The sequence below is a fragment of the Colletotrichum graminicola genome (genome assembly GCF_000149035.1).
Source record: "Colletotrichum graminicola M1.001 genomic scaffold supercont1.18, whole genome shotgun sequence".
Classification (NCBI taxonomy): Eukaryota; Fungi; Ascomycota; class Sordariomycetes; order Glomerellales; family Glomerellaceae; genus Colletotrichum; species Colletotrichum graminicola.
Window position 1 is genome coordinate 246961 of NW_007361022.1, and position 12687 is coordinate 259647.

The window sequence follows — 12687 nt, forward strand, 5'->3', positions numbered from 1 at the left end:
GAAGGTTCTCCACCGGTCTAACCGGCAGAACATCGGTAATAATCGTCTCAGTGACACCTGGCACCTAGCTAGATGACACCTGTGAGCTACGGAACCACGGAGAACGGTGCGCGCTTGTCTGTCTGAGCAGCTTCCAAGATACCGGGCCACTCGAGCGGCTGGCACATTCTCTACAACAACTCGTCTCCTCTACATGTGAGGGAAACATTCAATTCCACGGCATGATGCGCCGTATCAATCTAGTTTTGCTGGCGACAGCCCAGCTGTGCGGGGCTCGTCATCCCGGCTTCAGCATCCACGATGACCTAGCAGCTTATCCCCAGGTTCGTCCGAAGCCCAAGACCCCCAGTGACCGACCATGCTGACCGGTTGTTGCGTTACGCGCCCGCAGTACGAGATAGTCTTTCCGGAATCCTTCATATTGGAGCACGAGGCGCAGGCACTCCTGGACCGCGCGAACCCGCACTCCACGTACTCGGCCGAGTTCTCGACGGCCTCCGACATCTCGCAGAACATCAGGGAGGCCGGCGACGCCGACAACGCCGGCAGCGGCACGGCCGCGGAGGTCCTTGAGAAGTACGAGATCATGAAGACGCAAAACTCGAGATACCTCTGCTCGATACCCGTGCTGGAGCCGCAGACGCCCGAGAACCACACGGCGACGGAGCTTGCGAAGCAAGAGGAGGCGCGGGAGCTGGCCAAGGCGTCGGCGCATGGTTGGGAGCTCCTAGGCGAGCTGGACGGCAAGTGTCTGTACTTTATGTCTGGATGGTGGAGCTACAGCTTTTGCTACAACCGCGACATTGTCCAGTTCCACGCTCTCCCGACGGTCCCCAACGGGCAGCCGCCGGTCCCCGACCCCCACACGGCCAAGTATGTCCTCGGCAGGGTGCACAAATCGCCCAGCCAGCGACAGCCGACACAGGATGGCGGACAGCAGCAGCAGAAGCAGCAGACGACCAAGTCCGGGGACCCGCCGGCGAACACGGATCTGCAAATCAAGGGCGACCAGCGTTACCTGGTCCAGAGGATGGACGGGGGCACCCTCTGCGACCTGACGGGCCGCGAGCGGACGGTCGAGGTGCAGTACCACTGCGTCCCGGGCATGAAGGGGGACCGCATCGGCTGGATCAAGGAGGTCACGACGTGCGCCTACCTCATGGTCGTCAACACCCCGCGGCTTTGCAACGACGAAGTCTTCCTGCCGCCGCAGGCCACGAGCGCCAATGCCATCAGCTGCCGGCCCATCCTCCCATCCGACGACCCCGGCGCGCAGGCCGACTGGCATCGGCAACGGGCGTTGGGAGCCGAGGAGTTCTCGTCGACGACGACAACGTCGGAGAAGGAGCTGGATGCCCAGGCCCAGGAGGAGCCGGAGCTGGAGCCGCTGAGGAGGAACCAGCACGACCCCAACGCCAGGGACGGGGCCAAGGGCGTCAACGTGGGCGGCGTCATCGTGGGGGCGCGCAGGGTGCTCGCTGACGCCGACGAAGAGGGCAAGCCGCCGGCCAAGCTCGCGCCGCCGCGCAGCTACCTCCCGGGGCGCGGCCAGGGACCGCTGGTGGAGATCATCGCTAGCGCCAAGAGCAAGGCCGAGGGGGGCACGATGGAGATGCTCGACGAGAGCGAGCTCAAGAAGCTGGACCTGAGCCCGGAGCTCGTGGAGGAGATGCGGGCGGAGCTGGAGCGCATCGCCGGCGATAAGGGCTGGAAGCTCGAGGTCGTCGAGCAGCCGGGCGACCCCAGGGAGATCCGGGGCGTCGTGGACCACGGCCCCGGGGGGCAGCATGGGGAGGAGGAGGACGGCGCCGCCGCCAAGGGGAAGAGGAAGGCGAAGGACGCGGCGGAGGGCGAGGGGCAGGAGGGTAGCGAGGAGCATTTCTTCAAGGAGGAGCTTTGAGACCCCTCCCCCTATTGAGATGGACAGCAATGGCGTTTGGGCTTTTGTGACCTTGTACTGATACACCGGGGCATCATCGAGGAACAAAGATGTGTGTGCTTTTGTGAACCCGTCGGCTCGGCTAGCTCTAGGCCCTCTCCGTGACCATCGACCTCACCTTGACCATGTTTGTTGAAGCATCACTTTTTTCCCCATTTGTATATATCTTGTGGGTTAAGGAACCGATGGATCGTGGAGAGCCAAGTGGCCCAAAGGCGTTTGGATCGTTGTCGGAGAGCACATAAAACCTCATCGCGGCATCACAATGCCCTAGGGTGTCACAGAGGATGGATGAATCACGGTTTCCCGTAAAGGCAGGATTCCAACTCGAGTTGGAATGAAAAAAATACATATATTTGTTGGACGGCCATCATCAAGCGTGAATGCCTCGTAATTCCCGCATCCATCCACACTTGTTCAAACCATGTCACCAAAAAGTTTGGTATACTACCTGGGTACCTTTGGGTACAAAGGTTACATGATATGACCTTCAGACTGGTCTGGACTCCGACTAACATCCCGCTCTGTTCCGAGTGTGTTCTTTCTTGGATGGGCACCTGCCCAGGCACGCACTTGTTGCCTGCCGCCGGCCGCATTGTCCTTGCCCGTTTTTCCCCACCTGGGCCACAAGGAAGGCACAACCATGTAAACTACCCAATATGTACATACATCACCACTTTCCAGAACACGGCTTGACGGTTCCTTCCACATTCCACTGCTCTTGGCACGGGAGTTGACGGAAGGCGCTCCCCCTGGCGAATACAACTTCAGGCAGGGCATATCCTGGGCTGCTCTGTTTCTTATTTTTGATCACGACATTCTGCAATATCGGTCCGGGATACTGATTAGACCCGGACCCGCCCCGCGTCGTCTCCCGTTTTATTTCCTTCTACTGCCACGGCGAGGTCGAGGACCGCTGACCATTTCCCGGGTTTCCTCCTCTCGTGGCGCGTCTGAACGGAGGCTCCAGATGTCAGTCACCCAAGCATGGCTGCGCAATAACGCGGTTTTACTGACTCGCTCATCTAGACCACGTCCCTCGCTGGTCACGATGGATCCATCCCCCATCGCAGCATAAATCAGAACCGTGCCACCGTACCCAACGAATCAAAGCGTTTTTCTCCGTGTCCTGTCATCCCCGGTATCCGGAGCGCTTCCTGAATCGTCACCGACTGCAAGTGGCCCCATTTCCAAAAAAGCAATCCCGATGGTTTGATCTTCGCCCTGTCTGGGGAGTTGTACCAACCTCGCCCAGGATCAACCTAGATCTTATCCAAGGCCTTTCCGGTACCTGAGAGTGCGCGAGAAGTCTCTGTCCAGGGGTAACAACAAGCCCATTGGGCCAAGGAACCCATCCCATCTTCGATCTAGGGGGGCTAGATCATCGTTTACGGGCTTATCTTTCTTTCTCGTCAGAGCTACATGGGCATATAGTACGTTGGCTTCGTTGCCGTCAAAGCCGGGTCAGGGACACCCTTCGCGCAGTTCATGAGGATCACTGTTGCTCACCACGCTACTACGATCTACGACCAGCTTGTTGCTAATTGTCTCAATCAGCCACATAGACCACACGCCTCAGGGAGCCGCCGTGCAAGCATCCAGACCAAAGTGGACGGCGGCGACCTCAACATGACTAGATTGAAACTCTCTTCTGTTCACCTCATGAAATGGGGCTCAGGGATCTTAGCAGTGCCGTCTTCCTAGGCAGTGCGGCACTTGGTCACATCCTCTAAACAAAGGTCTTCATTTGTGTGTGTGCCGGCGCCAAGACAATGCGGCCACGGCTTCATGGAAGACGTGGGAGCGCCTTGAATGGTAATGCTCGATGCTAAAGGTCTAAATTGGGTCAATCCAACCTTGGGGACGTTCCAGCATCGAGGAGCTTCTAGCTACCGACAGCCCATGACATCCTCAATTGGCTGGCATACTTGTATCCGGCACCCCCACCCAAGTGTTCAAGATGGAATAATTCACTCGACTTTGGCTCTCCCATCGTCTCCTGGACTGAAGAAGGAATTCTTTGCACGGCCAAGTCCGACTAGTCCTTCGATACCGAAGTGGTTGGCAACGAAGGCGCGCCACTGGTTTTGATCTGCTCGGGAACATGGATTGATCCATGGGTAATCATGGAGCACCGTTCTGCACGACATCTCAAGCTTTCATCTCAAGATTGACAGACTGCTTGGGACGGAATCTAGGCTCTTTGGCATCTCGGCAACATTCACAGTGTTTCATCGCGGCCAAGGTCTTTGCTGTTGCTAGGCCCAGCAAGACGATCCATGGCTTCGTCGACGAGGCTTCGTTCTGTGAAACGGGTAGTTGGCGACAACCTGAGTCACTCGGTTGCCGTCCAGACGATCTGATCCCTTCCGCCCGTTGACCCTCATCGGCTTCCCCGGATTTGAGATTGCATGGAAGCATCGGCAAATCACCACCCCATTTACGATATGACGGTAGTAGGCGGCGCTAGCCTGGCGTGCAAAAACACTGCATCGTCAGGCCGTGCGTCCCTTGCCGGTATGTAACAGGACGGCGACCACCCTGGTTGCGATTCATTCAGATCGAATATTCCATGCCCAGAAATCCCCGCTGGGGCACGTCTAGTCTGGGAAGTGATCGACAACTTGACACTTTTTTCTTATTCTTCTTCTTCTTCTTCTTCTTCTTCTTCTTCTTATTCTTCCTCTTCTTCTTCAGCGCACCTACCACCACCACTACAACTACCTCGACCAGTCGTGAAAATGGGCCGTACAGGTAAATACCTAAGGGAAGTTTGTGTGGGAAGCCCCGATCCGGTAAGTAAGTGGCTTGATGTCTGATATTGTTAGTTGCGGGTCTCAGCCCACAGCAGCACCGCCCATGGCCATTCTGGCCCAACAGTTCGCAGCGGCAGTTGGGGCCAGGCGCCCCATTAGGCCAGGTGCGCTATTGGGACAGGCCAGCCAGAGGGCTGACTGAATGTCAGCACACCATTGGAACGTGGTATCGTCAGCATGATTCCGTTGATGAGCTCCCAACCCGTTCAAGCAATAATCTCGAGCTTCTCGAGCGACTCGAGAAGGTCAAGCAAGCAAGGGGAAATAAGCAGGTTCCACGGGCTCCTCCTCTACTAACAGACCAGCATATGGTCAGCGGCAGCGGGGATGGTGCCTGCGGCAAGGTCCGCTCTGCGCTACTCAGTGGAGAAGCAGCTGCATCTTGCATGGTATTGCGGGGCACGACTCCAGGAGCCAGCCAAAAGGCAGAGGGGCCGTAGTAGGGCCGCGCATCGATTTGGGTTCAAAATGGCAAGAGACCCCTGGCAATCGCCAGGCCGGGACGGGATGCCCTTCCGACTCAGCCTGGCCTTTTTCACCTCTGCTTCTCGGCTCAGCGAAGGCAAGGGGAATCGCAGACGCGCTAAAACTATTTGTTCTTCTCTCTTCTTTCTGCGCTGCTCGTCCGAAGTTGATTAGGTTCCAATCCTCTTCCCCCGCACATGCTCAAACGTGTCTGTGTCTGATCAACTTCCATCATCCTGACTTCATCAGCTGACCCGGCGGCGGCACCAGCACTACGCTCAACTCTTCTTTCGCGCCCGCCCCCCCCCTTCTTCTCAGTCTCGAGCACTAGCCAACAACTACTTCACACGCACCATCAGCTTCAGTTGCCGACACGTATTTTCAGCCCACGAGACGACGGACGACCTAGACGCCACGCTACGCACACGCCAAGAGCCTGCCTGCCTGCCTGCATCCTATTGCGTAGCCTTTTTTTTCTTCTTCTTCTTTTCCCTCTCCTTTTCGCTATCTCTCTTTCTCGTTCTATCTCATCACGTACGCTGGCGCACGCCATACCGACCCTGCCTACCTAGCTAAACACTTCCAGTTTCGCCCATCTCTTCTCATTGCTTGTGAGAGGCAGGGGTAGCCGAGAGTGGACTGGGTTGGACTGGGGGAGGCTGCACCCGAAGCGCTGTTCGAGTCGAGATTTGTTCTCTGCTTTAACACTGCGTTCTCCTGGGCTGCAAATCCTCTCTCCACCGCGACATTCCTCGCTCAAACCTTTTGACGTCCGACCCCCCCCCCTGTGACAAGAGTTTCCCCTCTTTGCCTTGATTCTTCCCACCCGTTCCCTTTTCCTGCCAATCCTCCGGTGCGTCATGTGTCCGTGATGGACGATACAAGTACCGCGAGAAATGCTGCGAGCAGAACAAGCTCTGCCGAAGTGAAGGCCGAGTCACCGGACGCGTCCATCACCCAAAGCCCGCCGCCGCCACCACCACCACCACCACCACCGCCGCCGCCGCCGCAACAGTCAGCGCCGCCAAAGAGAACAGTATGCGATCACTGTCGACGGAGAAGTACGATGTTCCACTTTCGCTCCCCCATACCATACCATACCATTGCTTATCATCCAACTCCCTGATTCGCTTTACCCGTTGTCGCGTCCATGAGTTTCCGTGCGATCCTACCTCTTCCCAGCAGTCTGCCGCCTGGACAATCCATATGCCGCCTTCATGGTATCATCCCGTCTCAGCCACTGCCACTGCCGTTGCACGTTATCGCTCTCCCCATCCACCATCCATCATCACCAACCACACTCTCTCATCATCACAACTCATGTCTCTTGCCACACCCTGCCCCTCCCGACGCATGACTCGCAGAGACAGCTGCTAACTGTCTCTCAGGAATTCGCTGCGATGGCAAGTTTCCTTGTGAGCAATGCGTGCACGCTTCTCTCACCTGCAAGCGCGAGCATGTCCCCAAGAAGAGGGGTCCGAAGCGCGGCCATGGGCGGGTCATAAACGAGCTGCGCGCGAGGGAGTCGTCACACAGACTGCAGCAACCGCTGGCGGGCCAGAAACATTTCATTGCAGATAATGAGCTGGAGAGTCCTACAGAGTATGTGCGACGCCGGTTGTCAGCAGCCTGCCCGCCGCTGAACGTGGACAGCACCGACATCGGGATGAGCGGTAGCGACCTAGGAGAGGCGTCTCATTCTTCCAACGCCTCCGCAGCCTCGACCCCGCCGGGTTTCTGGGCTGCCGTCACATCAAACCCGACACACAACAATGTACCGGAGCCCAGAGGCATGTTCTCCAGCGATGAGCTGCGACCGAGGACGAGGAGCTATCTGCACATGATCCCGCAGCTGGTCGAATTATACTACGAACACATCTACCCAATCATGCCGCTCATCTACATGCCATCGATCCGCGAGACCATCAGCCGGCCCATGGCGCCGAGCGAGAAGAACCTGGTCTATGCCTTGTGCGCCCTGACATCAATGCACATGTCTGGCAAGAGCATAGGTGCACCGGGCCCGACATCGTGGGAGGTCGTCGGCCGCTTCTTCCTGGACGAGACCATCTCAACGAGGCATTCGTACGACTTCCTGGAGGATCTGTCCCTGTTTGCCGTGATTTCGTCGTTTTACCTCAGCACGTCGTTTTTCGAGATTAACCAGTCGCGCAAATCGTGGTACTACTTGCGAGAAGCGTTGACAAACGCACAGGACCTAGGACTGCAGGACGACTCGACGTACTACGGGCTGAGCCGCGAGGAGACGCTTTGTCGGCAGAGGGTTTTTTGGATCTTGTTCGTGACGGAAAGGTGGGTAACGAACCGCACAGGCGACGTCCATCGAGAATGCAACGTCGCAGGAGCATTTCAGTGCTGACAGGCCTCGCGGCACACAGGTCGTTTGCGATTCTGCGCAACAAACCAATCACGTTCAAGAGGACGCCGTCGCTGCCAACAACGCGGCACCCCTACGAAACTCCAGACATCCACGCCGGGTTCCTGCAGCTCGTTTCTTCGTACACTCCGCTAGACGAATCCTTCGTCACGGCATGGAATGAGGGCTCCGACCCCCGCGTCAGCGCGACGACGTTTTTGGCGCTGCAAAACCTTCTCGCCTTGCCGCCCGCATTTCTCCGTCCCCGACGGCGGTCGACGCCGAGGCAGCAGCAGCACGAGCAGCTTATGGACTCTTACGGCACAAGGTCTGCCGCCGCCGCCGCCGGGGATTCGGGAGCGCCGGAGCCGACGGATATCCAAAAGGCGGACTTGCTCATCACGCAGCAATGGCTTCGTCTCATTGTCTGGCAATCGTCTATGCGGCAAGGTCTGCTGAGCTGGACGAATCCGGCCGACTCGGGTGTGGGTGGATCATCGGACACCGGAGCCGGAGAAGGAAACAGCATGTGTTTCTCGTTTCCGCTGACAGTTGCGCGCGATACCGCCTCGATCCTGTCGAGCCTGCCGAGCAAAGCCGTCGAGGTGCACGGCATGGGCATCATGGAAAAGATTTACGAAATCGGAACATGGTGTGTCAACGTACTGGGCGCCTGCGAGAGCGTTGGCTTCTCGACAGCCATGGACTTCACCTCTGGCGACATGGGCGTACTAGGCAGCGGCAGGAAAGGGGCTAGTCTGGACCCGATTGAATTTTTCGTCCGGACACTGAGCGCGAGCGACAACTCACGGAAACAGTTCGCCGAGAAGCTGCTCACCGCCGCCGGGGAGAATCCTGGAAGCATGAGAACGCAGCTCAGTCCAGCCATGTCCGGGATGGGGGCCGCGGCGGCCGCCATGATGGCTAGCAGCCAACAAGGGCCCAATGCGGTGGAGGCAGCAGGATGGGGCCAACAGCGGGGCAGCGTCGTTGGTGAGGTTTTTGACGAGAACGAAGAGAGCAACAGCAACACGCATCATCAGCATCAGCATCAGCAACAGCAACATCAACAAGAACAGCAACGGCAACAGCAACAGCAGCGACTGGACATGGGCGGCACCCCGGTGCCTCGTCAGCCCGGCATGGAAGGTATGGGAATGGGCATCGACCTCGGCACCAGAGAGACGACTGGCGGTCTGGCTGGTGTAGACATGGACACGAGCAGTGTTGATTTGATGAGCCCCCTAGGTTTGACAAGAAGCAATACATCTGACCTGGCGACCATGGGCATGCCTGCTTTCGAGACGAACTGGAGCCCCAGCAGCGGCGATACGGGCCCGCGAGAGTACACAGACTACGGCACCGGGCCATTCGCGACGCAGAGAGAAAGAGGGCCGCCAGGCTACACCGACATGGGCAACGCAATGTTGATGCATGAACGGATGGCAGCCAGTGTGGGAGGCCCCGTTGGCGGAGCGAACCCTGTCATGGTCGAGCGTCAGCCGCATCAACTTGAGCCAGGAGATGACGGACCTTATGGTCCGAGGAGAGACGACAAGAACGGCGGATACCAAAACGGGGGTAGGATAGGCCTATGGCTGGGGACATGAGCCAGCTCACAGACTGGTGCGCGAGGCGAGACGAGACGGTACGGCAAAGCAAGCCACGGCACCGCATCGGACGGACTGGCAGCCGGTTTATTGTACTCATATTCAACCTTTTTTTTTTTTTTTTTTTGGATCATCTGGGCGACGGTGTGAACTTGGGAGCATTCTATATGCTAATCTTTTATTTTATTCTTTCTAGCAAAACGGGGAGGGAAAAAAAAAGTTGTGGGATAGTCGGCCAAGGGGAAGGATACGTTTTTTTGTCTCTTTTTTTTTGGGGGGGGGGGGGGGGGGGGGAGGGGACAGGCTCTGGTGGCGGGGAGGGTTTTCCTTCCCCTAGAGGCAAAACATCTTAACTCAAGTTATCGTAGAGGGAGGGGGAGGGGGGGAGGGTCTCTTAGTGACCACAGGCCGGATGGATCGGCGACGCTTTGGGCTCTTGGTTTTCTTCTCTACTTCTTCTACCCATGTGTCGTCACATGTATAACCGGCGATGATGAATGAATGTCCTCACCACTGTTCTACAATACCATTGTTTGTTTGGGCACCTCCGTGTTCCGGATTGAGTCGAGGCCGAGTTCGTGTGTGTGTGTTTGGTTTTTGACGGACACCCGGCACAGGTAGTAGAAGGTCCGGATTCGCGTGGTGAAACGTACCTGCCCCTCCCTTCCGTCGTCGCGCGATGTGTGTCCTCCTTCGTGGTGGGGAAAGAGAGTCTATATGTCGATGGAACATACTCGCTCTGGAAAACTCCCATGAGCGTCCTGGTGCAGTTCACCCGGTACATGTGTATAATGCAGGCGGTCGGATAAAGAAAAAGAAAAAAATCCCTGGCTCGGGATTGGAATCTCTACAGAAGGAGATGGAGGGAACACGCACACACATTTGAATTGGGGGGGGCATCACGAACGGTCTGCGACTAGGAACTCTTTTCTTTCCACCAGTTAAAAAAGAAGCCCCTTTGGAGACTCTCCTTCTTATCCGTACGTATTGCAAAAAAACCAGAGAGGGCTTTCACTGCGTGATGGGTTGACTTGACGTCCTTTCCCCCGACTTTGTTTTTTGATATCGCAAAAAACCGAAAACCATGTCTAGTTACCGAAGAACGCCAGTCCACCTTATTATCCCCGCCCCCTACCCAGGTCTATGTATTCCCCGTCTCCCCGTCGTACAGATGTATGAGGGTATCAAGTTGTAGTAGCGTAAACAAGCTCAGGACCGCCAGAAAAAATGCGTGGGTAAAAAGGGAAAAAAAAAAAAAGAAAAACCATAGCATCGAGTCGTGAAATTCTAGAACCGTCCGCCACGTCTTCCTCGGCCGCCGCCGCCACCTCCACGACCGCCGGAACCAGCGCTGCGACCCTCTCCACCACCGCCACCGCCGCCGCGGTGTCCGTGGCGGCCCTTGGGCGCATCCGGGATGACGACAAGACCTCTGGTGCCGCGGAGGCCCATCTTGCCAATGGTGCTCTTCTGGATGGCGGGAGTCTCGGGCGCCGCGAGGGCGTCGCGGGCAAAGATGTTGCCCTCGGCGACGAGCTGCTCCTTGTCCCACTTGAGGGACTTCATCCAGTTCTTGTAGTAACCCAGCCAGGCCTGGTAGATCTTGGCCTTCTGGGCCTCGTCGATGCGCTGCTCGGCGATCTCGTAAACCTGCTCGGCCGACGAGAGGTCGGCGCGCCGGGTCTCGAAAGAGATCTCCTTGAGAGTCCACTGGGGGAAGAAGCCTTCGATCTCGGCGACGATGAAGATGCCGCGACCCTCGGCGCCAGCGCGGGCGGTACGGCCGAGGCGGTGAATGTACGACTCCTTGTCGGCGGGGATGCCAACCTGGAAGACGGAGGTGACGCCGGGGAAGTCCATGCCGCGGGCGATGACGTCCGTGGCGACGATAATGCCAGACTTGGAATCGCGGTAGTCGTTGGTCGTCTTGGTGCGCTTGCTCTGGGAGATGCGCGAGTGCAGGACGGCCGTGGGAGGCATGCCGGGGACATTGGCGAGGACGTCGCCGTAGAAGTCGGCAAGGGCAGCCGTCGGGGCGAAGATGATGGCCTTGAAGGTCTCAGGGCCGACGTGGGCGGCCTCCTCGCGGATGGCGCCAACCATGGCGGGGGCGACGGCAGCGAAGGTGGGCACCTTGATGAGGTGCTGGGGAACGCGCTCGTGGGTGTTGGCCTCGCCGGCGGGGATGGTGGAGATGAACTTGTAACCCTTGGAGAGGACGAGGCCGGCGACCTGCTCGACGTGAGGGGCGATGGTGGCGGAGAAGAGCATGCCTTGGCGGTTGGTCTGGGCCTTATCGGGGAGGGCGCGGACGATGTCCTTGAGAGCAGGCATGAAGCCCATGTCGAGGAGGCGGTCGGCCTCGTCGAGAACCAGGGTGTCGAGGTGACGGAAAGACTCCTTGATGTACTCGTTCGACAGGTGGTCGATGAGACGTCCGGGGGTGGCAATGAGGATGTCGCAGCCGTTGAGGATCTGCTTCTCCTCGCGGTCCTTGTTGGTGCCTCCGATGGCGATGCAGACGCGGTACTGCTGAAGACGCTGCAGCAGAGCCTGGGCCTCCTTGGCGATTTGCATGGCCAGCTCGCGGGTGGGGGAGATGACGAGGAGAGAGATTCCGGCGCCGCGGCCACGGTTGTTGGTGATGAGGGTCTGGATGGCAGGGAGGAGGAAGGCAATGGTCTTGCCGGTACCGGTCTTGGCCTGGACGAGGCAGTCGCCGCGCTTGGGGGGGAGAAGCTCGGTCAGAGTGGCGGCCTGGACGGGCATCATGTGGTCGAACTTGAGATCCTGGGTGATGGCCTGGATCAGGGCCGGGTTGACGCCAACCATATCGGCGAACCTGGGCGTGTCCTCAGGGACGGGCTCGGTAAGGGGCGGCGCAGTGCTCTGAGGCGCTGGGGCAGCGGGCGCCGGCGCGGACTGGGCGGCCGATCTGGGGGAATCGTTGTACGGCGCATCGCGACGGCCGCTTCTGGGACCACCGCGCTTCTGGTTCGAGCCTCTTCCTCTACGGTCCATGATGTCGATTTGGGGCGGAAAAGGGGTTAGGTTTCTTTGGAAGGGAGGAGTGTTACGGCGGGAATTTTCAGGCCGTGATGAGTGGCGATGTTCAGGGGAAATTTTCCAGGAACAAAAAGGGACTTGACGAAACTGTTCTGGGCTGGGTCTAGCGCGGTGCGATAAGAAGCTACGGAAGGTGCGATAAGCATTCTAGGGGTCCAATGCACCTACCTACTGCGAACTTGTACCTGCTCACCGCCCGCTCCACTTTGCCCCGCCCCCGCTTCTTTTACGGAGCAGGTTGCTGACGTAATAGGCTAAGATACGTATCCAAGGCGGCGCTCCAGATAGGAGATTGTGCCTTGAGGACAAACAAAGTAAGGAAGAAACTAGAAGGTAGAACTATAGTTACAATAAATAGCTAGCTGTTTCTACCATTCAAGCAACAGAGACGTAGTAGCAAGCTTGATGTAATTT

At 57.9% G+C, this 12687-nt stretch overlaps 3 protein-coding genes across 3 annotated transcripts; 2 read left to right on the forward strand and 1 right to left on the reverse strand.

Annotated features, from left to right (window-relative positions):
- Positions 1-221: 221 nt before the first annotated feature.
- Positions 222-1900, forward strand: GLRG_05356 (glucosidase II beta subunit-like protein; the record flags this gene model as incomplete). Its single annotated transcript, XM_008096041.1, has 2 exons — positions 222-323; positions 392-1900. 2 exons carry the CDS (start codon positions 222-224, stop codon positions 1898-1900), a joined length of 1611 nt encoding a protein of 536 aa, XP_008094232.1.
- A 4191-nt stretch (positions 1901-6091) lies between these two features.
- On the forward strand, positions 6092-9207 carry GLRG_05357 (fungal specific transcription factor domain-containing protein; the record flags this gene model as incomplete). The annotated part of the gene is made up of 4 exons (XM_008096042.1): positions 6092-6281; positions 6609-6822; positions 6874-7533; positions 7620-9207. 4 exons carry the CDS (start codon positions 6092-6094, stop codon positions 9205-9207), a joined length of 2652 nt encoding a protein of 883 aa, XP_008094233.1.
- A 1287-nt stretch (positions 9208-10494) lies between these two features.
- GLRG_05358 (DEAD/DEAH box helicase) lies at positions 10495-12228 on the reverse strand (the record flags this gene model as incomplete). Its single annotated transcript, XM_008096043.1, has 1 exon — positions 10495-12228. One exon carries the CDS (start codon positions 12226-12228, stop codon positions 10495-10497), a length of 1734 nt encoding a protein of 577 aa, XP_008094234.1.
- Positions 12229-12687: the final 459 nt, after the last annotated feature.